The sequence below is a fragment of the Peromyscus californicus genome, unplaced genomic scaffold (assembly GCF_007827085.1).
Source record: "Peromyscus californicus insignis strain IS unplaced genomic scaffold, ASM782708v3 Scaffold_4__1_contigs__length_199733344, whole genome shotgun sequence".
Taxonomy (NCBI): domain Eukaryota; kingdom Metazoa; phylum Chordata; class Mammalia; order Rodentia; family Cricetidae; genus Peromyscus; species Peromyscus californicus.
In genome coordinates this window covers 135,822,992-135,847,378 of record NW_026294562.1, presented here as the reverse complement: position 1 = coordinate 135,847,378, position 24,387 = coordinate 135,822,992, and the positions used below count along the sequence as shown (strand labels likewise).

The 24,387-nt window shown below is 47.8% G+C and overlaps 1 protein-coding gene across 1 annotated transcript in view; it reads left to right on the top strand.

Annotated features, from left to right (window-relative positions):
- Chsy1 (chondroitin sulfate synthase 1) overlaps nt 1-6,669 on the top strand; it is a 73,233-nt gene extending 66,564 nt beyond the window's left edge. The window contains exon 3 of the mRNA XM_052713393.1: nt 3,680-6,669. Coding sequence (XP_052569353.1) covers nt 3,680-5,269 — 1,590 coding nt within the window. The 3' untranslated portion in view covers nt 5,270-6,669. The remainder of the gene's footprint in view (nt 1-3,679) is intronic.
- Nucleotides 6,670-24,387: the final 17,718 nt, after the last annotated feature.

Below are 24,387 nucleotides of genomic sequence, written 5' to 3'. Positions count from 1 at the left end.
CAGAAAGAACAAAATAAAGTCATATTAGGAATTCTGAGTACTAAAATCAAGACAGTCTGGAAGGATGCTAATAATCTTAGATTTGAAGACGTGGTTAGAGGAGTCAGTCCAGTATGTATCATTTACCATATTTAATGTATCTCAGTAGCCTTCATAGCAATTCAACATTGAAGTCATTCGACAGCTTCTCAATATCTTGCTGTGCTTAAAGGCCAACACTTCATCACTGGTCTGTCAGATATAATTAAGCGGTTTATAATGTGTCAGGGCCTATGTTGGCCCCTGGAGATAAGGCAATAAGCATCAGAGCTTTAGAGTACTCAAGACTTCCTTGCATAATCATGCTGGATTGTACCCTTTGTTTCTTGGATCAAATGCTACTGTCTTCTGTCACGTTAGAAGAGAGGTATATCCTGCAAAATCTTCCAGGAAAAGGATGCAAGATAAATATGAGCCCCATATCTGAAGATCTTTCCATTCTCCTTTCTTGGTGGATAGTTTAGCTGGGTAGGTAAATGTACATTGAGGATGATTTTCACTCTCCCTGCTTTTGAAGACATTGTTCTAGTAGTACTATCCACATGCAGTATCATTGCAGTTCCTGACCTCTGATTATTTGAACATGACTTTTCCACTTTGGATTAAAGAAAAAAAAGTTGTCATAAACTCTGTGTGTGTGTGTGTGTGTGTGTGTGTGTGTGTGTGTGTGTGTGTGTGTGTGTGTGTGTGTTTATGATGGGCCAGTATCCTGCAGTATTCCTGTGGAAGTCAGAAGGCAATGTGTGGGATTGGTTCTCTCCTTTCCTACCTTTACATGGGATCCACGTTAACTCAGGTCATCAGGCTTACCTGGCAAATGCTTTATCCACTGACTACCTCACCAGATCCCACTTCAGCTGTTTATAAGTGTTTTGTCCTTGGCATTCTGGACTTCTGTTCTTTATGCCAAGTACTTCAGGCTTGACCAGACATAAAGGTCCTGGAATTCTGAATTCTGGATCCATTTTCTACGTTGTTATCTTTTAGAGTGATTATTGCCTTATTCTCCAGGTTCCTTGAGAGATTCTTCATTCTCTTGAGCACTGTCCCCCTTTTTTTCTACTTTGTTTAATTTCAAGGCCTTTTCTCTGCTTCAGTCGTTGCGGTGGGTCCTCCAGTTGCTTCGTTGTTTGTTTGCATCTGTGCCAGGGCAGTCCTTTTCTAACTGCTGGTCCTCGGCTGGTGGGGCTCATGTGTCTCTTTAGGAGTGAGTCACGAGCTTCCCGCTGTTGTGATCCAGTGTTAACACTTTGATCGGAGGCCTCTGGGTCTCTTTGAGGGATGAGGAATGGAGTCTGTGCTAGATGGCAGGGACAGTTGAGGACTGGGGTCCTGCTGCAGCCCAGAGGCTCGTCGCACTCCCTTGTCAGCCTTATACCTTACTCCTCCTTTCTTAGGATTTTGGTTGTGAACTTAGCCTTTAATGGTTGAACCTGAAGTCTCCAGTCCTTGCTTAATTTTTAGGGAAAGTGAACTGGAGTTGCATGATTTGGAATCTAGAAGTGACTCCAGAGGAGAGGAAAAATAGCCTGTAGATAATTATCTTCAGAACTAACTATTGCAAGTGATGATGATCATCCATCATTGGTGTTGAAACTCTACTTTCTGCTCCCTGCCAATCCTAATTAAAGTTACAACTCTTGGTAGACAATCCTTGGTGCATTTTAACAAAAGTGCACCCGCTACCACCAAACAACCCCACTTCTCCCACCCCACCCCCACCCCCAGGCACTGGAATGTGTCTGAAGATTCTGGTATCTCCATCTTCCCTTTCACTTCTTACCTCTGTGGTAGTTGGGGGTCTCACTGGTCTAGCTCCTCTGTTCTCCCTGTGTCCAGCAGTAGCTTTGCCATGTTCTCACGGCCATGTCATTATGGGCTCTGGCTTGGGGAACTGGCTTGCTCTTCAAAGTGGGTTATTGACTTTCACCCTCCTTCGCTTGGTCTCTTATTTCCTCAGGATGTAGGGACATCTCTCACAAGTGCAGGGTCTTCTCTGGGCCCATTCTCTTCATGTTAGGGGTTTATTACTTTTATGCCCCTTTGTTTCCTCTCATAGAAATATTTGAGAAGAGGGGAGGGGAAAACCACGTGAGTTCTGCCATGCCTCTTTCAGCCATGAGACCTCACTTACATTCTCAGAATGCCCTTGGGCTGCTGTGTTGGGCGGTTACCACTCAGCCTGGCAATTGAAGTCAGAGGAAGAGAGCTGAGAGCCCCCGGCAGGTGATTGCCAACATGAATTGCCTGCTGGGCAGGGAGAGGAACTGTGCATGCCTCTGAGCAGCCTCACCTAATTTTGGCCAGATCAATGGTTTGGATGTTTGTATTCTTGGGAACAGGACCATCTTCCAAAATTGTTGGTATTTCTTCAATTTGTCATCCAAGTTTAGAAGTGATAAGCAGATGAAATGGCATAACCTATGTATTTAAGCAAGTGCACATATGGTCTCCAGCTTTCTACCCATGGCGTGCAGTGAATCCCCTGTTCTGGAGCTTTGCGACTGATGTTTACCATGGTAGAATTCTTCCGCAGGTGGAGTCCCCGGGTAGAGTCAGCATATTGTCCAGTGGCTCCCGTGAGGTGGAGCCATGGCTTCTTAGAGTCGGGAGCAAGTTTAGAGGCTGTTACTTTGGGGGCTTACAAGGTTATGGAACATGTTTAAAGAGTTCTAGCACCTGAAAGAAAGCTTCTGAATCATGGAGTCTGTGGCTGTGGTGCTGCCCTGCAGTTGGAAAGTGGGTGGTGGAGGAGCTGCCCCAAGCTTGGGAGGTCATCTCATCACTGAAGCAGGACAGTTACTCCTCTGGTCCAGCCATGGGTCGGGAGGAGTTCAGTCAGGCACCGTGTCTGATGTCTCTGACTTTCTCTCAGCAAGCCTGAAGTCTTCAGAGCAGACACTTGCTATCATTTATAATAGAGAGCCCAAGAGATGTGCAGAATCCCCTCAGGAGGTGCCCACTGTGTGCTGTGATCCAGGTTTGCTGGGCAGCAGTGAGCCAAAGCCCATCACATACAGTGGCCCCATGGTGTGCACTGGCTCCCCTGAGCATCCATGTCAGTCACAGTTGGTTTTGTCCTCCTAAATTTAGATGGACTCTAAAATGCTTTCTTATTACTTTTTAACTTTTGCGTTTTTTTTTTTTAGGCAGAGTCTGTATTACATTCCTGATTGCCCTAGAACTCACTATGTAGACCAGGCTGGCCTTGAACTCAGAAGAGAGCCATCTGCCCCTGCTTCCTAAGTGCTGGGATCAAAGGCATGTGCCACCACTGCCCAGCCATCCCTTTCTTTTGAAAAAAAGGTTTTGGTAGTGTTGTTCAAAACAAAAACAAAACACCCCATCTGCAGAGGTCTGCTCTGCAGGTTCATAGCTGCACCCTCAATTTGGGCCAGGGTCCTTAGCCCTTGGGGCCACTCACTGCCCAACATCTCATTAAAATGTTTCTTTAAGCTATTCATATCTATTAACTTCTCATCTCATGAGGTTGCTCTAGGGCCTTCTGTGTGCTGTGGCCTATCCAGAAAATGGTCTCACTTTCGGATTTTGTCCTTAGAGTTAGCAGTTGTTTGAGGAGATGTAAGGATGGAATGACACTGGCTTATGCTAAAGCAGGAGTCTTGTCTTTTCTTAACAGATGCAGCAGCTTTTTTACGAGAATTATGAACAGAACAAGAAAGGGTACATCAGAGACCTCCATAGCAGTAAAATCCACCGAGCGATCACCTTACACCCCAACAAAAACCCACCCTACCAGTACAGGCTGCACAGTTACATGCTCAGCCGCAAGATCGCCGAGCTGCGCCACCGCACCATCCAGCTTCACCGGGAAATTGTCCTGATGAGCAAGTACAGTGGCACAGAGATCCAGAAGGAAGACCTCCAGCTGGGCATCCCACCCTCCTTTATGCGCTTTCAAGCCCACCAGCGGGAGGAGATCCTGGAATGGGAGTTTCTGACTGGGAAATACTTATATTCAGCCACTGATGGCCAGCCTCCCAGGAGAGGGATGGACTCGGCCCAGAGGGAGGCCTTGGATGACATTGTCATGCAGGTGATGGAGATGATCAATGCCAATGCCAAGACCCGAGGGCGCATCATTGACTTCAAGGAGATCCAGTATGGCTACCGTCGTGTGAACCCCATGTATGGGGCAGAGTACATCCTGGACCTGTTGCTCCTGTATAAGAAGCACAAAGGGAAGAAGATGACAGTCCCTGTGAGGAGGCATGCGTACCTGCAGCAGACCTTCAGCAAGATCCAGTTTGTGGAGCATGAGGAGCTGGATGCGCAGGAGCTGGCTGACAGAATCAACCAGGACTCTGGTTCCCTGTCATTCCTATCCAATTCCCTGAAGAAGCTCGTTCCCTTCCAGCTTCCTGGGTCCAAGATTGAGCACAAAGAGCCCAAAGAAAAGAAGATAAACATTCTGATCCCTTTGTCTGGACGCTTTGACATGTTTGTAAGGTTCATGGGAAACTTTGAGAAGACGTGTCTCATTCCAAATCAGAATGTCAGGCTGGTGGTTCTGCTCTTCAATTCTGACTCCAACCCGGACAAGGCCAAACAGGTTGAACTGATGAGAGATTACCGAGTCAAGTACCCTAAAGCTGACATGCAGGTTTTGCCTGTGTCTGGAGGGTTTTCAAGAGCGCTGGCCCTAGAAGTAGGCTCTTCCCAGTTTAACAATGAGTCTCTGCTCTTCTTCTGTGATGTCGACCTGGTATTTACTGTGGAATTCCTACAACGATGTCGGGCCAACACAGTGCTGGGTCAGCAGATCTATTTCCCAATCATCTTTAGCCAGTACGATCCAAAGATTGTTTATAGTGGGAAGGTTCCCAGTGACAACCATTTTGCCTTTACTCAGAAAACCGGCTTCTGGAGAAACTATGGGTTTGGCATTACTTGTATTTATAAGGGAGATCTTGTCAGAGTGGGCGGCTTTGATATCTCCATCCAAGGCTGGGGGCTAGAGGATGTGGACCTCTTTAACAAGGTTGTCCAGGCAGGATTGAAGACATTCAGGAGCCAGGAGGTTGGAGTCGTCCACATCCACCACCCTGTCTTCTGTGACCCCAATCTGGATCCCAAACAGTATAAAATGTGCTTGGGATCGAAAGCATCGACGTACGGGTCCACACAGCAGTTGGCCGAAATGTGGCTAGAAAAAAATGACCCCAGTTACAGTAAAGGTGGCAGTAACGGCTCTGCCGGGACAGCCTGATTCCAGCCGCACTGGAAAGACGTTTTTAATTGCCTAATTTATTTTTCAAAAACTTTTTTGTATGATCAGTTTTTTGAAGTCCATACAAGGATATATTTTCCAAGTGGTTTTCTTACACAGGACTCCTTTAAGATTGAGCTTTTTGAACAAAAATGTGATCAATGTTTGCCTTTGAACACATCTTGCTGAACATTATGTAGCACCTGCTTAATCCTGACTTGAAACATACCTGATGAACAAAACTTTTATAATAATTTTTTGGTTTTGTTTTTTTTACATTTCTTTTCCAACAATCCCCACCCCTTCTCTGTGGTCCTATGGCAAAAAACGTGAACATTCCTAAGAAGTATTATTGTGACAGAAACACTGTAACTGGTAAGTGTTCTGTTGTGACTGTTACCTTTGCACAAATTCTACCTTTTTACCTTTTTTTTTTAACAAGTTTTTTTTAAGCTGTCTTTAGTTCCAGTCACAAAGTCAGGAGACATGATAATAGCTGTATTGCCATTTTCTCCAGGACAGCTTTCCACATTGATTATTTCCCCCCAATTGTGCTCCACCCACCGTGGCCACGTGGGCTTTTACAAGCAGGGGACCGAGGGAAGCGCACTGTGGCGACCCCACCGTAATTCCTTGGCTCAGCAGACCTGGCACTGAGGTCCAAGAAGGACTTGGCATTTCCTCTGTTCCTGCCCCTTCTCTTTAGAGGACACAGTATTATTTAGAGCAACAAAGAATGGCTATTAGTCCTGTAATGGATACAAGCTAAACAGACCCTAATGAAAGTGAGGGGAAGTTGGGGCTCTGTTCTCTTCATCCTGGGTTGTGGGTGGAGATGGTCACTTCATTTTTTAATTACTGTTTTGTTCTATCTTGTTTATCTGAAATACCTTTAATTTATTTAATACCCATTGTTTAGATCTCTTCCATTTGAGTACTTGTCAGTTACTAGTATTTATGTGTACCATGAGTGTGGTTAGAATGTTTTATTTGTGGTAAACCGATCTCCAAAGATTTCTTTTCGAAAACACTTTTTCCTCATCTTTAATTTTTACATTCCCATCTTACTAAATATTAAGTGTTCTCTGATAATTTTGGTGCTCATGTGTTTGGGGAAAAAAGTGAAATGAATCTGTTATTACACCAGAATGTTTGTTTCCAACTCACAGATCAAATGTGCCTTAATAATTTGTTTTCATTTAGATTTCAAACAGTTGATAGATTTGTCATTTTTAATAGACATCGTTGGAGATCTGCTTATTTGTAAATAGCCTATTGCACATTTGAACAAATAAACCAGTGGACAGTATTTTTCTATTGTACTTTGCAGACCCATTTTGTCTCATTATTTTTGTGTTAGTTGAAGAATTACATTTGGAAAGTAAAACACTGAAACACGACTCAGCCTTTGCACTTATTTCAGCCAGCACTTCTGGACTGCAGGTGGGGAGTCCATGGAACCGACTCATTTAGGGGAAACTCATCTTTTTCCCCCATCAGTTTGCTGACTCAACGTGAAAAACAGCGCTTCAGACTAGGTCCAGGACCTTGTCTGGCTCCTGGCTACAAATAGACCCTCATCAGCACTAATTTCTCAGGGTTTAGGTTCAATCTAGCCAGAGAAAAAAAAATGCACACAGTTGCTATAGAATCCAGAGGTCAAAAGTGGCCTCTGGTGCTATTAGTAAGGTTCCGGGGATGGGAATTATTCCTGGGAGAGGCATCTGCAGTGTGATGACGTTGTGCTCACAGAATTGATGTAATCTGCCTAGTTGTCACTCAGTCTGTACAAGTTGTCGGGCCTTCCTCCCACCCCTTATGGAGAAAACCAGAGCAGTCTTATTTCCCAGTGAGGAAGAGCATCATCCCCAGCCTGATGACATGCCTGGTCTGTGGACTTGTGCTCTGACACAAGCTGTGGGATTTGGGGCAGGAACATACAGAGCTGGATGCTCTGTAAGCAGTGACACATGGTTAAACTTGCTCCTTACTGTTCTGTCCCCACTCCACTGTCCTCCACACTTCTTGGTGACAGTGGTCTCCAGGAATGCTGTCGGCCCCTTTCCCAGTTCACTGCCCTTGTTAATACCTGTGATGTCTGCTGGCCCCCAAGCTCAACTCTCATCCCGTCGCTCCCTGTGACTCCAGTGTCCTCCTTCCAGAGGTATTCTCAATAGTCTCACTTGTCCCAGACCCTCAGCCTGGACACTGCCTGGTGACCATTATCAGGACACCGCCTATAGCCACACCAGCTCTGGCCCAGCATTGTGGGCTGGTAGGCTCTGACACTTTTGTATTTTTCTTCTGCAGCTGAAACACCCCATTGTTTACACTGATGCCACCTTAGACGACCCCCCCACCCCCTACCCTGTATGGATGTGATTAGTCAGACTTAATCCTTCCCTCATGTGGTCATTAGACCTCATGGAAGCTGCACCTGGGCCTCTTGAGCCCAGTGGCTCCCACCCTTTGAAATGGAATTCTCACCGAGTGAGTCCTATGGTCATTGGATGGGCTGAGACTTGCCACCCTCACCCTGGGCCCAGAAATACTGCCCTCAGCCTCAGGGAAGCTTTCAGTTTATGCCTCCTTGTCTCACTTGCCAGTACTTTGTTCTTCATGGATTGCTTTATTCTGAGACAGGGTCTCACTATAGGACTGGCTATATGAAACTTACTCTGTAGACCAGGCTGGCCTCAACTCAGAAATCCACCTGCCTCTGCCTCCCGAGTCTCTGTCTCCCGAGTGCTGGGATGAAAGGCGTGTGCCATCAAACCTAGCTGCGTTGCCTTATTTTTAATAAAATATATTAAGAAACTAGTATGTCCCAAACACACTAGACAAGCCCTGTTGACAGTATTTTTAAAATCAAGAATGTGAGTGGGGTTGGGGGGCAGGGAAGAGATCGTTGTGCACGAGGGCATGCAGATGGAAGCTTCTCTTCTCCGTCCAGCAATCCAGCCCAAGGTTCTTGGAACAGTGGACTGCCAGGTTTGTATGTATCCTGGTGAAGGAAGTGTGCATGTATGCGTGTGATGAGAAAATAGTGTATAATACACAGATCCTGGCAGGAGTATCTGTTGCCTTGGGGTACTTGAGGGCAGAGCAGAGTTTCGTGGCCCTCTGCTATCTGGGGGCATTTGGGAGGGCAGGGTTGGCAGGTTTGAATGCTGTGATCGGATCTGGAGGAATCCTGAGAGAGGTGAAGCAGGGTGGTCACAGACAGCCATGACACATGCTGGTATGTCACTCTCATAAGGAAGTAGCATTTTGCTGAATTTGGTGGTCTGGGCCAGGGTAAGGCTGGAGCTGGGCCTTGAGCCATAACTCCCTGAGATCCTCCTGTTTCAAAAGGAAGGTGAGGCTCACACAGTACTAGTCCTGAAGTACCTGCTCTGGGTTGTAGACACAGGCCGACCCTGGGAGAAAGTGGACAGAACCTGTCACTGAAGTCTGAAAGCAGGAAGGGGAAGTAGAAACCTTCATGAGCCTACCAATCAAGTTCCAGCCCTCTGGGCAAGTCTGTCTGCACCTCCTTCCTGTCCAGCTCTTGTCCAAATCCTATTTTACCAAGTCCTCCAAGCCCCGGTCTCAGCACAGCTCAGCAGTAGGTAGGTATGAGGGTTCTTCTCCCCAGGCTGCATGCTCGTGGACTTGGCTAATACACCCTCTGCTTGCCGTGTGTCACAGTCTGGCTTTGCCTCGTGTCCCTGGAAGGGCCACCCGGGGATCTGGTGTTCTCTGCAGGCAGCTTTATCCATTACCTAGTGTGCTCAGAGTTCAAGGACACTCCTCATCTGGGAAGGGAATATTTACATTAAAAGGACCTCTTGAATATATCACCCTGTTGCCAGTGTCCTTGTCTTTAAGGACACTCGGAAGTGAGACTCTTAGTGGCCAAGGAGTGCCACTCAAGTTCCCAGGGCCTAAGGTTGCAGTGCCTTTGTCTGGAGGGATCCCCGGTGCCAGCCCTCCCCACCCTGTACAGCACCAGCCCTGGGGATTAGGCTGGCTTACTCCTGCTACAAAGACCTGTAATCTAGGTTCCAAAGGAGCTTACGTGCCACACGACCGGGAGACAGCTGAGGTTGTGTCAACTCAGGTGGCTGCACAGGGCTGCCATCCACCTAGGTGGGTCCCTGGCACTTTGCACGCCCTTAAAAGCAGCCATTTTCTGTCCTGCGTGGAAACGTCCACCGCTCGTTGGCTTAGTCCGGCTTGTAAGTGCAGTGAAGATGTGAATGTCAGGATCCTGGGGAGTGAACCCCAGCAGCCTGTGCTTCAGTCTCTCCAGGAGAAAACGCAGCGTCTTGTGTGCACATACCCCCTCACCGACAGCACATCTCAAAATAAATCTTTTAAAAAACATTTTTCAAATTAAAACCGAACGAGGTACTGGGATGTAGGTCAGTTTTTGAGCACTTACCTACTTTGTGTAAGACCCAGGATTTGATCCCCAGCGCCACACAAGCACAAAAATATATATAAATAAAATGTAAACTTGAACAACAAAATCACATCTGAGAATTACTGTGGGAAGACTGTCCAGTACGTTGTTGGCTATACCATCCTGAGAAAACGGCAACCCCAAAACTCAGCCCCATGGCCACAAAACTTGAGTCATGGCAAAATGAGGACAAGGCAGGCATAACGGTGAGTCAGGCAAGCTCCAGCTAGATATGTGGCCTCTTGGGGAATGAGGTCCACTCATAGGCTTGCCCTGGGGACAGACGGGCAGGCTGAGAAACGGAAGCTGTCAGTTCAAGATAAGGGCAGCTCTTTCCAGACTTGAGGTGGCAGGGATGCAGGATAAAGCGGGGCAGGGTGTCAAGGAGCCCAGGTGTCCCTCAGGGAACCAGGCATGGTTTTTCTGGTGGAAAAGTACTTATTTGCAAATACATGAGAGTGAACTTTGATTGACAACCGTGGACCTGCTTAACCTGTGCTCTAGGCTAGTTTTGAAGACTTTTTTATAAAGTGACATCATAATACATGCTAGCTAATATTTTTTTTTATTGTTGCCGGGCAGTGATGGCACATACCTTTGATCCCAGCACTCAGGAGGCAGAGGCAGGCGGATCTCTGTGAGTTCAAGGTCAGCCTGGTCTACAGAGTGAAATCTAGGAGAGCCAGGGCTACACAGAGAAACCCTGGCTCTGAAAACAAACAATAACAACAGATTTTGTTGTGAGCTTTGGTGTTACTGGAAGGCTCTACATCACTAAATTGGAAGACAGTGTTTATCCATCAATGAGACCCAGTGATGACTCCGCCAAAGAATGTTTTTATCAGAAGAATGGGCGACAGGAAGACATGGTTCACAAAAGGAAGATGGAGGGTGTTTCTTGTCTCACCCATTGTCAGTGCACTGGGGATTTCTTTGGGGACCTTGGACTCCCCAGGGAAGTGACCATAATCACATATACCCTCGTGGCTTTCCAAGAGCCAGAGTCTGATGTGGCTACCATCCCTGGGAAATGAGTTATGTCATGACTTGTGAGTCTTTAAAATTAGATTCAGAGATGGCCTTTCCCCCTGAGAGGCTGTGCCCTCAAGCTGCTGAGTGCCAGCGTTTTCTGAGATGGGTTGTCGGGGCAGTCACTGTCTGGGCCACATCCTCAGGCGGATGTGACTGGTAGATTTCATCAGTGTGGAGGGCTTGGAAAGCTCTGTCCAGCCCCAGCTGGTTTCCTGTGGGTCTGCCAGAAGTGTTGGGCAGCCTTAGGGGCTGTGCCTGCCCGGAGTTTCCTCTCTGCTGCCAGGCCAGCAGCCCTGGAGCAAGGACAATGCTTGGCTTCCGTTTTCCTTCTGTTAGATTGGAGGTTCTGGGCATGTGCAGACCATCTCTCTGCCCTCTCCTCAAGTGAGGGCTGGCTGATGTGGCTCTTGTCTAAGTCACTCCAGCCACAAGCAATTGCTCCCTGATTGCTCAACTGCTCCAGTGCCTGCTTCCTGCTTCCCAGTAGGAGTACCCCTTAGCAAGCATCCTTCCTGGCTGCCTCTCAGTTTCAAATGAGAAGGAAAATATCCATGAGTCCCAAGATTCAGAGTCACACAGAGTTCCATAGGTTTGGTGTAAAAATGCCAGTTTGTCCTAAAATCATCCGAGAGAAGCTGTGGTTGCCAACTTGCATGATGAATGCTGTGCAAGCCGAATCCGCTTAAGATTGTGACATCAGAAACACAATCTCTACTTGGGACAAACAATGGCTGTACTTTGGCTCTGAATGAGCAGGTTATCTGTTACCTCGCATCTAGGACCTGTGCCAGTCTGTGGCTCCTGGGTGAGCCAGAGAACCAGATGCAAGTATGCTACCATGCTCCCCTGCATCTCAGCCAGCATCTCTGTCTGTAAAGGATGTTGCTTTTCCGTAACTCCAGAATGGGGCCCAGGGCTCAAGACAGACAGGATAAGGAACAGCGGCTCTTCATACTGTGAGAGGTATCAGTGTAGCTCATTTTATAGTACAGTGTAGTGTGGTGGTATTGTGTTCCCCAAAATATTGTGCACCCTAATAAACTTATCTGGGGTCAGAGACAGAACAGCCACTAGATACAAAGGCTAGAAAATGGTGGCACACACGCCTGTAATCCTAGCACTCCAGAGGTAGAAATCCCTCTGGATCTCTGTGAGTTCAAGGCCACATTGGAAACGGCCAGGCGTGGTGACACACGCCTTTAATCCCAGGGAGTGGTGGTAGAAAGCAGAAAGGTATATAGGGCATGAGGATCAGAAACTAGAAGCATTTGGCTGGTTAAGCTTTCAGGCTTCTAGCAGCACAGTTCAGCTGAGAGCCATTCGGATATGAGGACACAGAGGCTTCCTCCAGTCTGAGGAAACAAGAGCAGCTGAGAAGTTGGCCAGGTGAGGTTAGCTGTGGCTTGTTCTGTCTCTCTGACCTTCCAGTGTTCACCCCAATAACTGGCCCTGGGTTTGATTTTATTAATAAGAACTTTGAAGATTCCTGCTACAGTGTAGCCTGTGGTTCTATCAACTCATGAGAGTGCAGAGAAGGGTGTTAGCTAAGACAAAGGACTGTTGAGCTGTTTGCTCTGGCACTGCTTAGGAGCTGCAGGCTCAGAACCAAACAGAACTGAGTTGGGTCAGCCGTGGTGTGGGGGCAGCTCAGCCTGGAGAAGGAGCCTCATTTCCAGCTCTGCCTGTGACCTCACAACAGGAGCCAGACACGGGCCGGAGTGGACTATTTACACTTCAGGAAATGGCCAGCGCTTCAAAGCAGGCTTTTGATCTTTTTTTCCCCTAAGTTGGGTTTGCCACACAGCACTGGTTTGAGTCAGCTCTGTAGACCCCAGGCCCTACCTGCAGCTGTGTGATCTTGGGCAGATTTCCTGTGCCGAAGTTTGGTTTCCTGCTCTGTAAAGTGGGCGGGGTTACTCATCACCTCCCCAGTGTTGCACAAATTCTAACTGGTCTTATTAATAAAAACCCAGAGCCAGATTTCAGGGTAAATGCTGAAAGATCAGAGAGAGATAAAGGAGCCAGCCACAGCCACCGCCTCTTACCTCGCCAACTCCTCAGCCTGGAGGAGACTGTCTCCTGTCTCCTCCCGCCTTATATTCCTTTCTCTGTCCAGCCATATCACTTCCTGTCTCCACCTCCCTAGTGCTGGGATCAAAGGTGTGTGCCACCACTGCCTGGCTCTGTTTCTCTTTAGACTGGATCAATCTTGTATAGCCCAGGGTGGCCTTGAACTCACAGAGATCTGTCTGCCTCTGCCTCCCAAGTGCTGGGATTAAAGGTGTGCACCACCACTGCCTGGCCTCTATGGCTAACGAGTGGCTTAGCTCCACACTCTGATCTTCAGGCAAGCTTTATTTGTCAGAGCACAAACAAAATATCACCACACCCCAGCCTGAGAAGGGAGCTGACTGGCTTTGACTGTCCTGTAGTTTTATGTCAGTTATAATCCCACTTACCCTCACCACCCCTCATGTTAGCTGAAACTGCCCCCAGTACTACACATGGTGGAACACGCCCTGCTCACTCCCTTCCTCCATCCCAGTCTCTTCCTTAAAGAAACAACAATTAAAACAAAAACAAAAACAAACAAAAAAACACAACCAAATCTTACCAAACACTCCTAATGCAAAGCTGTGGTTCAAGCTCAGACTGCCTGATTTGACCCGCCTGTACTTTACCCAGTGGACCTCAACTGCCTTTCCAACTTTACCTGTCCACATAAACCCCTGCCTCATCTCTGTGCCCAAGAGGAAACCAGGGGATCATTCTCTGAACCTGAGCTCCAGTCATGTGACATCTGGAGTAACCTCCGCCCCACTGGGTACACCTGCAGACTTGCCCAGTACCAGCCTGGGACCAAGGTCCCTTCCTGCTTGTCACAGCAGGTTCTAGGTTTTAGCTGCAGATGCCAAATCTCCATCTGCCTGTCACCTAGCTACCACAGTGGACGGGGCGGGACCAGGACACACTCATCCTGGAGGGAACCTGGTAAGTCACTGTGCAAAGCCGAGTTAGTCACCCTTTGTGTTGGCTGGGGTGTTTGTCAAAGGAAAATAAAATGAGATAGTCCTATAAAGACAGCTGTGGCTTCCAGCTTTTCCAAGAAAACCACCAAACAGCTCTCAGTGGAAGAGCCACGGAACACCTCCCCGCTGGCCTCCAGAAGTGACTGTTCATGGGTCGGGTGACTCAGTGCCCCGCACTCTAGAGATGTTACTTCATTTGTGGTTCTCTTCATCCTTGTGAGGTCAGTGTTCTGACCTTAACTGCAGATGAGGAATAGGAGCCCAGAGAGTGTGAGTAAGAGGCCTAAGGTCACAGAGCTGATTAATAGTAGATTTGTTCAAGCACCTAGGCCTCGTTCTGGTCACTGGTGAGTGTTGGAAATGGGGGTGGGGGTGGGAATGCGTTCTTTCTGGTTGCCAGGAATGTAAGAGCTCAGCTTAGAGTGCTCATCTACTGTCAGGAGATGGTGGCCCCTGAATGCAGTGAACTGTTGATGAGCTATAGGCTCACACATAAGAGATCTTTTCAAAATTCCTGCACTTTAAAAAAGGTTAAAGTTTTTGAGCTAGGTGGTGCAAACATATAACCCCAGCACTTGGGAGGCTGACACCAGAGAATTGTGAGTCTGAGGCCAGACCAGGTCACGTAGTGAGTTCTAAGCCAGCCTGGGCTACACATTAAAATTCTGTCTCAAAAAAAAAGGTTGTATTTTGTAAAGATTCCATGTCTTAGTGGTTTTTTCTGTTGCCACAACAAAACACTTGTAACCAAATACTTTAGAAAAAAATAGAAGTTTATTGGCTCACAGTGCTGGGGAGTGGGAAGTCCAGAAGAGCATGCTGGCCTCTGGTGAGGGTCATTGATATGGTGGAGGGCAGCTCATGGTGAGACTGGGCAAGCATGCTAGGTTGGGTCTCTTATTGTTCGTAGAAATCAGCTCAAGCCATCATGGGAACCCACCTTCATGACCTCATCTAACTGGAGTTACCTTAAGACTTCATCTGTAAACACCGTCGTTAGGTTTTCAGCACAGGCATCTTGGGGTGGAGGGGCGCATTCAAAACAAGCATTCCATTAACATGCTATTCACTACAAAAAGAAAGAGAAGAAACCTTCAAAATACAGTGTTCAGAAGACTCCAGCTCCAAGAAGGATAGAGTAGTGTGTGTCACACTGATCTTCTCACAGACAATAATTGTACACCATAGAAAAAGCAACAACGAAAACCAAAATGGAAATGAAGAAATGGCTCAGTGGCTAAGAGCCCTGGTTGCTGTTCCAGAGGACCTAGGTTCGATTCCCAGCACCCGCATGGTGACTTACAACCATCTATAACTCCAGTTCCAGGGGATCTGACATCTTCTGACCTCTGGAGGCACCACATGCACATGGTACACAGACATACATGCAGGCAAAACATCCATAAACAGAAAAAATTAACTAAACAAAAGAACAACTACCTCAAAGTGCTAGTGACTCCCTGAGATCGTGCCCAGATAGGAGCCTCCTACTCTGGAAGAAGAGAACTTCACTGAGGTACATATTAAACAAATGAGAGCACTTAGAAGTGGGAGGTTAGGACTCACTGAGTCCCATTGTTCTTGGCTTGAGGCACCATAGGAAAGAGTTTGGAGCTGCCAGGAGAGCGGGCGGTGGAGGAGGAGGTCCCAGGAAGGAGTGGGTGGGGCCAGGGGGTGGAACAGCCGAGTCTACCAGTTTACTCCCTTCTAAACCTCAATTGACTTCTTTGTTTTCATGGGGCAGACTCCACGGGACCCAGGAGAAAGTCATAGCTGGTGGTTCCAGGAAAGCAAAGCAGATTAGCTCCTGCTGCAGGAGGAGACGGAATTTGAAATTCGAATCTCATTAAGTTAGAGTGCTGGGCTGATGGCGCAGTGGGCACGATGTCTTACCGCGCAAACCTGATGAGCTGGGTTCAGATCTCCAGAACCCACGTAAACAACCTTAGTCTCTCTCACTGGACGAGAACACCTGAGCTTGCAATTGCTATTCTGCATTGACCTGAGGCCTGATTTGCAGACCATAGTGACTGCCGGGAGACAGCTGCTGGACTCAGCCCCGGGACCCCACGGGTCCCTGTTGTGTTCTCCCTACTCACTGCAGGGCCTCTCTCTATGGGGTGCCCTTGCTCCTGCTCAGTGGTGCCCATTGTCCTGCTCAGAAAATGCTTGCCACCTTCTACACCTCATCTGCTTCACTGCCCTAGCACAACCCGGCACAGGGACAAATGTGGCACCTGGCTCATACCTCAAGGTGCCACTCCTAAGATGCCAGCTGTTTCTAGGTTTCCGAGAACCTCGAGTCAAGACAAATGGCCCAGATGGAGACCACCCATCTCTACACTATCCCCTCACTTCTCCTCACCCAGGGAGTCTCCATCTCATCTCATGGGCTCGAGCTAGTGACACTGACCTATCTGTATACTGTGTGTGATGCAGGAGATAGAACCCAAGGTCTGAGGTGCGAGCAAGTACTTTACCCCACCCCAGTGCCTCTTAAGTTTAAAGTCAAGCACTTCACTCCAGTTGTTCCTCAACTTAAAGTAAAGCTCTGTACTCGTAAACCACCCACAGACGGAAAACACTCAAAGTAAAACAGGCATTCGCTAGGGCTGAGGGTGTGACCCCGTGACAGAGCACTTGTCTAAAGCATGATGCTGTGGACCAGATGCTTAGAGTTCACGTGCACACATGTGTGCATGTACACACACACACACACACACACACACACACACACACACACACACACACCCCTAACTAGTGAGAACCCTAGCTCTCCTTTGTAACTGTGGGTGACTGGGGCTGGGGCTCCCTCACGAAGCCCAGCACTGACAGGGTGGTTTGCACTCAGTGAGATGGGAAAGCTATGCTTTTAAATTCCGAGTGCAGTTTCTACTGGAATGCCTACCACTTGTCCACCCTGTCACACCCTCAGGGGGCCACAAGTCTCAGTGGATCTCTCCCCGTACAACGGGGGACCACGGTCTGTGCTGTTCCTCCGTATTTATGTTTATCTCCCAGGTGTCCTCTGTGTCTGTGTTTATAATCTGTGTTCTCCTGTAGTAACCATCCCTGGAGGGAATGGCTGCCCCACGGCCAGCGGCTGGAATGAGGGAGCCCGCAAGGCTGGGGCTGGTAAGACGGTATGGGGTGGAGAGAGGCGCTGGCCACCAAGGCTGACAGCCTGAGTTAAAGCCCCGAAACTTACAAGGAGAGCACCCATTCTCAAAAGTTGTCCTCCGACCTCCTCGTATGAACCATGGTTTGTGCACTTTCACACACATGTGCGCATATACACACTAAATGAATAAATGTAAACAAAAAAGAGGGTGAGTGGAACTTTCCTTCCAAACACAATCCTGGCATACTGTCCTGCAGTGGGGACAGCTTGCTTAAAGCCTGGGGTAGGAAGATGGTGGGTGCCCCTGCCCAGAGAGCCCGGAAATGGGTCTCTGCATAACCGGATACCACATGTGACAGAGGTGGCCTGCAGAGGCTGTGTTTGGGCTCAAAGGTAGAGGGCTTGCCCAGGATACGCAAGGCCCTGGGTTCAGTGCTCAGCAGATCTGTGGCAGAGGGTTGAGGCTTAAACACATGGAACTGTGACCATTGCATACGTAACTGACCCTCTCACCCGCAAAACGATGGCAGAAAACAGGCGGGAGTGACATAGTCAGATATCTTCCAGAGCTTGAGGTGAGGAAGGATTTCTTTAAAAAAATAAAATAAAATAAACTCCCCAAAGGAGTTGTACCTGCAAGTCCATCAAGACATCGTAAGAAACAAGCTATAATAGGAGAAAGATATTTGCAACACCTGAACTAACAAAGGACTCCTGTGAGTGTGTGTGTATGTGTGTGTGTGAGAATGTGTCTGTGTGTATGTATGAGAATGTATGTGTGTGTGTGTGTGTGTGTGTGTGTGTGTGTGTGTGTGTGTGTGTGTGATTCCTATATGCCAATGACAGTCACACTACTAACCCTAGAGATGGGTAAGTTTTGAGCACTAACCCCACTGCAGAGGAAGCACATGAAAAGGCCCTCACTTTTATTCTTAAGCAGGAATATGCAAGACCTTGCTGAGGGGCTGAAGAGGTGGCTCAGCAGTTAAGAGCATTTGTTGCTCTTCTAGAGGACCCAGGCTCAACTCCCAGCACCCACATAATGGCTTACTGAAGAGGCCTAATGTAACATCAGTGTAGCCATGACAGGCTGCAGACTAACAATACTGGGACTAGGCCTCACCATTACAATAACCAGGAAAAGCCACAAACCATACCTTGTGGGGGACCAATCAGAACTGAGACAAGTACTCGATGCTCCAGAACATTAAGGATAGCTTACATCACTTGAATACAGGTTGCCAATTTCCTTGCAGCAACGCCAGTTCCAATCCCTGTTTGACAAGACTTCTGTTGCCCCACTCCTGCCAAACCAGGAGTTCAACCCCCATCTGAATCTGGAATTCCCCTATACCCCTATCCTTTACTCCTTAAAAATCCTGAGAGCTCAGGGCTGTCCCTGACAACTGCTGTGTCAGAAGGAATGGAGAACCCAAGCTTGAGCTTGCAATAAAGGCTCTTTGTGTTTATACATGAACTCTGACTCACGTGGTCTCTGGGGGGCTCATGACCAGGGTGTAACATTCACAACCATCTGTAACTCTAATTCCAAGAGTTACAGGATCCAACATCCTCTTCTGGTCTCTGTATCAGGCAGTTACATGGTGGACATATTTATATGTGGGCAAAATACTGATATACATAAAAATAAAATAAATCTTAAACATTTAAAAAAAGGAAAAAACAAAACCGGATGCCACCACACACCAGGTAGTGCTCCCATTTACAGTGGGATAACCCCCAGAGTCGTGGATGAGGATGCCAATGGAAATTCCCACCACTAAGTGGAACATGTGTTGGTAAGGATGCGTTGGAAACCAGTTGGCACTCTCTGGTCACATGACAAACACACAAATTCTGTGATCTAGCATCCCACTCTGCAGCATTGCCCCAAAGGCAATCCTGGCATGTGTACTAGGATTCATATATGAGACAGATCTAATAGGGCTGAAGCTGTAACTCAGCATTCATGAGGCCTGAGTATGATCCTCAGAAAGAAAACCAAAGTCTCCTAACAGCCAAACACTGGAAACAACCCAAAGACCAAGAAACAATAGCAACAATGACTAAATTAGCTTATGTATGTGTCTGCACAGGTTAGTGTTTGTCAACTTGACACAGGCTAGTGTCAACTGGGAAGAGGGACCTTGACTAGGAAAATGCTTCTACCAGATTACCCATAGGCATGTTGGTGGGCATTTTCTTGATGAGGGAGGGCCCAGCCTACCGTGGTCAGTGCCACCTCTGGGCCCTGGGTTGTAGGGGTGGGCAAGCTAAGTAAGCCATGAAAGCAGTGTTCCTCTGTGGTCTCTCCTTCAGGTTCTGCCTCCAGGTCCCTGCCCTGACGTTCCTTCCTGACAGACCGTTGATTTAGCTTACAGGTCTACCTACATCAGAACAACAGAAATTTCGTCTCCCAGTCCTAAAGGCTAAAAGTCCAAGTGAGGGTGTCAAGAGAATTGGTTCCTTCTGAGCTGGGAAAGGCTCTGTTCCAGGCCTCTCTCCCTGGCCTGAAGATGTTTGTCTTCCCAAGTCTTTCATGTTATCTCACCTCTGGGTGTTTCTGTGTCGTACCTCCCTTGTTTATCAGGAATTTTGGCAAATTGAATCAAATCCACCCCTGCTGTAGCGTGATTGCAGCCTCACTAATTAATTATTGTGGTGATATTGTGTTCCCCAAAATATTGTGCACACTAATAAACTTATCTGGGGTCAGAGAAAGAACAGCCACAATATTAAACATAGAGGTTAGGCAGTGGTAGCACACGCCTTTAATCTAGCATTCCAGAGGCAGAAATCCCTCTGGATCTCTGTGAGTTTAAGGCCACATTGGAAACAGCCAGGCATAGTGACACACGCCTTTAATCCCAGAAAGTGAGCGTTTAATCCCAGGGAGTGATGGCAGAAAGCGGAAAGATATATAAGGCGTGAGGACCAGAAACTAGAAGCATTTGGCTGGTTAAGCTTTCAGGCTTTGGAGCAGCAGTTCAGCTGAGATTCATTTGGATAAGGACTCAGAGGCTTCCAGTCTGAGGAAACAGAATCAGATGAGGAATTGGCAAGGTGAGGTGGCTGTGGCTTGTTCTGCTTCTCTGATTTTCCAGCGTTCACCCCGATACCTGGCTCCAGGTTTGATTTTATTAATATGACCTGTTAAGATTCCTGCTACAAATTATGAGCCACTTTCTAATAAGGCCACAATCTGAGGTAGTAGAGATGGGACTCCAACTTGGGAATTTGGGAGCCAAGTAGGCATAATTTAATCCATAACAGCATAACTCAAGATTTCTTCAGAAAGCATGTGGAATGGGAAGTACCCGAGATTCTCTGTGGATAAATCATGGAGACCTTTACGGCTCTTGTATTGGGAGGGACCTTGTGGATTCAGGGCTCTAAGATTGTCACCTGAGCTGCAGGTGGACAATGAATTCATAACCCCCATCTGCTGAAAAAAAAAAAGATTTATTTATGTGTTTGTGTGTCTATGTGAGTGTATGTTCATATATGTGAGTAGGTGTCCATGTCTCTCTCTCCCTCGTGTGTGTGTGTGTGTGTGTGTGTGTGTGTGTGTGTGTGTGTGTGTGTAAGCCAAAAGAAGGCACAGATCCCCTGGAACTGGCATTGAAGAAATTTGGGGGATGTCTACCTTGTCACATGGGTGCTGGGGTCCACTGCAGTCCTCATGATGTGCAGCAAGCACTCTTAACTGACCGGCCATCTCTGCATGCCCTGAAAGTATTTAAAGTCATCACAGGCTGGTGATGGAAAGGTGTTTGCTATAAAGCTTGATGCCTTGAGTTCAATCCCCAGGACCCACATGGTGGAAGGAGAGAGCCAACTCCTGAAAATTGCCCTGCCTACACACACACACACACACACACACACACACACACACACACACACACACACACTACATATATATGTATATAAAATAATTATATATATATTAAAAAATTTAAGTGATCACTGTGCTGTGGACACAGGATTCAGAAGGCAACATGGAGCCTACCTGCCCACTCCGTGTCGAAGGCTTTTGCATGTCAGGCTGAGTGGGTCCATTTCAACTCCTCCTTTACTGTCTCAGGCTGAAGCCAGCTACCATCTGGCTGGGGCTGTCCCTGGGGCCTATGGCCCTGCCACCCAAGTATCACCCTGAATGGAGCTATTTTGGAGCCTTGGCAAGCACTTGGAGAGCAGGAAGAGGCCTCAAAGAGAATCTGATCTCTTTATCTCCACCCACAGAGGCCAGGCCCGGGGCTGGGACACATGCCTCTTTTCCTCTGACAGACCTGCAGTGTCCCTGGACAAAACCAGGGCCTCCTGCACTGGAAATGGCTCAAGACAAGAGGGATCTGGTTCTGCTTCCCGCTGCTGGGACTGTCCCCTGGAATGATAAGCAGTCATCTGTGGCCAAAGGTCTCAGAGCAGAGCCACAGGGTTCAGCCAGAGGGTTCCCAGCGAGGGTTTCTCCTTTCCCTTCTGGCAGGTATTGGCGGAGACACTGCAGATACTGTTGTCCCCACCGGCCACTCCAAGCTTGGATGCTATCCCGGCCAGGTCCCAGAGGCACAGGTTGCTTCCCCTCAGTGGAAAAACTTGCTCTTTGTGTGTCTGCAGATGGTCCTGTTGCCGGACACCTGACTGTCCCAAGGTGACTCTGGGAGAGCAAGGCGGAAGAAAAAGAGGTGCCTGCCCTGGAGAGGGGCTGCAGGTGGGGCTGGGGATGGGCTTGAGAGGGGCAGAACTATGTTCAGTGTGGCCACGGAGATTAGCCCTGTTCTGGAGAATGCCCATTCCACCCCCTTCATCTGTTGCTCCTCTCTCCTCCTCCCCTTCATTCCTTAGCCAGTTGGACAAGGTGGCTCTGCCTGTCCACCAGGTACATAACCTTCCATTTGCACCCTGCCTCAGCCTCGCTTGGAATCTCCCATGGCTCACGTCGAGACTTCTCACACTGGGGGACTCAGATTTGCCTACATTCTGTAAGAGAGGACAGCCCGTCCTCCACACAGAGCCAATGACTGGACTACGGAGGGAGAGCCCAAGGACTTGCCACTCCACACAGGATCCTTTTACTTGGTAATTGCAGTAAAATATACTCAATGTAAACTTTATCGTCTTCATTTTCTTTTTTTTTTTTTTTTTTTGGTTTTTCGAGACAGGGTTTCTCTGTGTAGCTTTGCGCCTTTCCTGGAACTCACTCGGTAGTCCAGGCTGGCCTCAAACTCACAGAGATCCGCCTGGCTCTGCCTCCCGAGTGCTGGGATTAAAGGCGTGCGCCACCACCGCCCGGCATCATCTTCATTTTCTGTGTACTGAATATCTGTATCCTCACAAAATTCCTAAGGTGAAGTCCCAAGTGGAACTGCCAAGTACAGTGGTGTATGGAGGTGGGGTGAATGGGGGGGGGTGATTAAGTTTAGATGAGGAGTCTCCATGATTGATTAATGTCTCCATAGAAAGAGAGAGCCTGAAGCAGGAGGATTACTACAAGTTCAAGCCAGGCTGACGAATACATAGCAAGATCCTATCTAAAAACCAAGATGGCGGCCAAGCTGCCTTTTAAACAGTTATGTTTACACTCACAGATTGGGGCTGTCTCAGCCCGAGCATCTGTCTGCAGTTGCAAACGGCTAACTCAGGCCGGTACCTGGTCACAGTGCTGAGAACCAGTGACGGTGGAGTGCTCTTCCCTAACCAGGACATCTATGTCCCGTCCCCAAAGGCCAGGGAACACTGACAAAGAGAGATCAGAAAGATTGTAAGTGGTGGAAGATGGGAGGGGAGCTGTGAAATGCTCCCTTTGCATGGGATGTGTTGTACCTACCCATGGACTCATAGCACAAGGCCTGCACAAGATGGAGCCTGTTGACATTCCAGCACATGAAGCCCCGCCCCCTTGGGAGGATGTCTGTTGGCAGTTAATGGTTGGGGAGGAAGTAGGGACATGTCATTTTCTTAAGTTGTCCATGACCTGTATATAACCTCACAGCCATTCTCATGCAAGCAACTCTAAACCCAGTGGGTTACACAAGAAGACTTGAAAATAGAAGGGGACCCAGAAAGAAGGGGTTCAGCATGAGTGGGAGGATGATAAGAGCAGATAATGGGGGCATAAATGACTAAAATATGTGGTATTGTGTTCCCCAAAATATTGTGCATGCTAATAAACTTATCTGGGGTCAGAGACAGAACAACCACAATATTAAACATAAAGGATAGGCAGTGGTAGCACACGCCTTTAATCCTAGCATTCCAGAGGCAGAAATCCGTGTGTCCAAGGATACAGACAGACATGGTGACTCATCATGCCTTTAATCCCAGAAAGCAAGCCTTTAATCCCAGGGAGTGGTGGTAGAAAGCAGAAAGGTATATAAGGCCTGTGGACCAGAAACTGGAAGCATTTGGCCTGGTTAAGCATTTGACTGGTTAAGCGTTCAGGCTTTCGAGCAGCTGAGAGCCATTGGGATGAGGACACAGAAGCTTCCAGTCTGAGGAAACAAGACCAGCTGAGAAGTTGGCCAGGTGAGGTTAGCTGTGGCTTGTTCTGTCTTTCTGATCTTCCAGCATTCACCCCAACAACTGGCCTCAGGTTTGATTTTATTAATAAGTACCTTTAAGATTCATGCTACAAAAATATGTAATTTATGTTTGTGAAATGGTCAAAATATAAAAGGTAAATTCATTAATTTAGGAGAAGAGAGTCAGAGTGGTTCATGCCTATAATCCCAGAATCAGTAGGACTGCCATGAGCTCCAGGCTACCCTTGGCTACCTAATAAGCTCTAGGCTAGCTCGTACTGATGGTACTTGAGTCACCTTTACCCTTGACCATTGTGAATCATGCCTCAGAATAGTTGTGTAAAGATCTCCTCAAGTTCCTACTGAAAGTGTCTGGATATGGAGGTTCAAGGGAGACACTGAGGCAGATTACTGGAGAGTAAGGAGTTTATTGGAAAAGTTATCAATGCCATGGACAAAGAGGCAACAGCATAGTATGAGTTTCAAAGAGAGTTCAGACCCCAGCACCAGAGACAGTTATCTTGGTGGAGTTTTTGAAGAGTGGAATCAGAATCCCATGTGGAAGAAATGGCCTCTGTTCTTACACATTTCTGAAGATGGGGAAGGTTTCCCAGAAGGAGCCTGCATCCAGGCTCTGATCCCAAGGCATGGGGAGCAGGGAGCATGTGGAGCAAGATGCAGGATGCATGGCTGTGATGTCAGTTTGCAGCCCAGGGGAGAGATCCTGCACTGGGAAGGCTGCTGGCTAGGGACTCAAAGACAGTGTCTCGTAGACGTCTGTGGATACTGGTGAAAGGGAGGATTGCCGCAAAGCATTGGGGCTTGAACAGCAGCTAGAGAATGGATTCGAACAGTATGCTTCACCCACAGCTTCAGTCCTTCCAGTCTATGCCCAGGAGATGAATTGCTGGATCGTGTGGTACTGCTCTGGTTATTATTTGCACCACCACACTGCTTTTTGTGCTCAC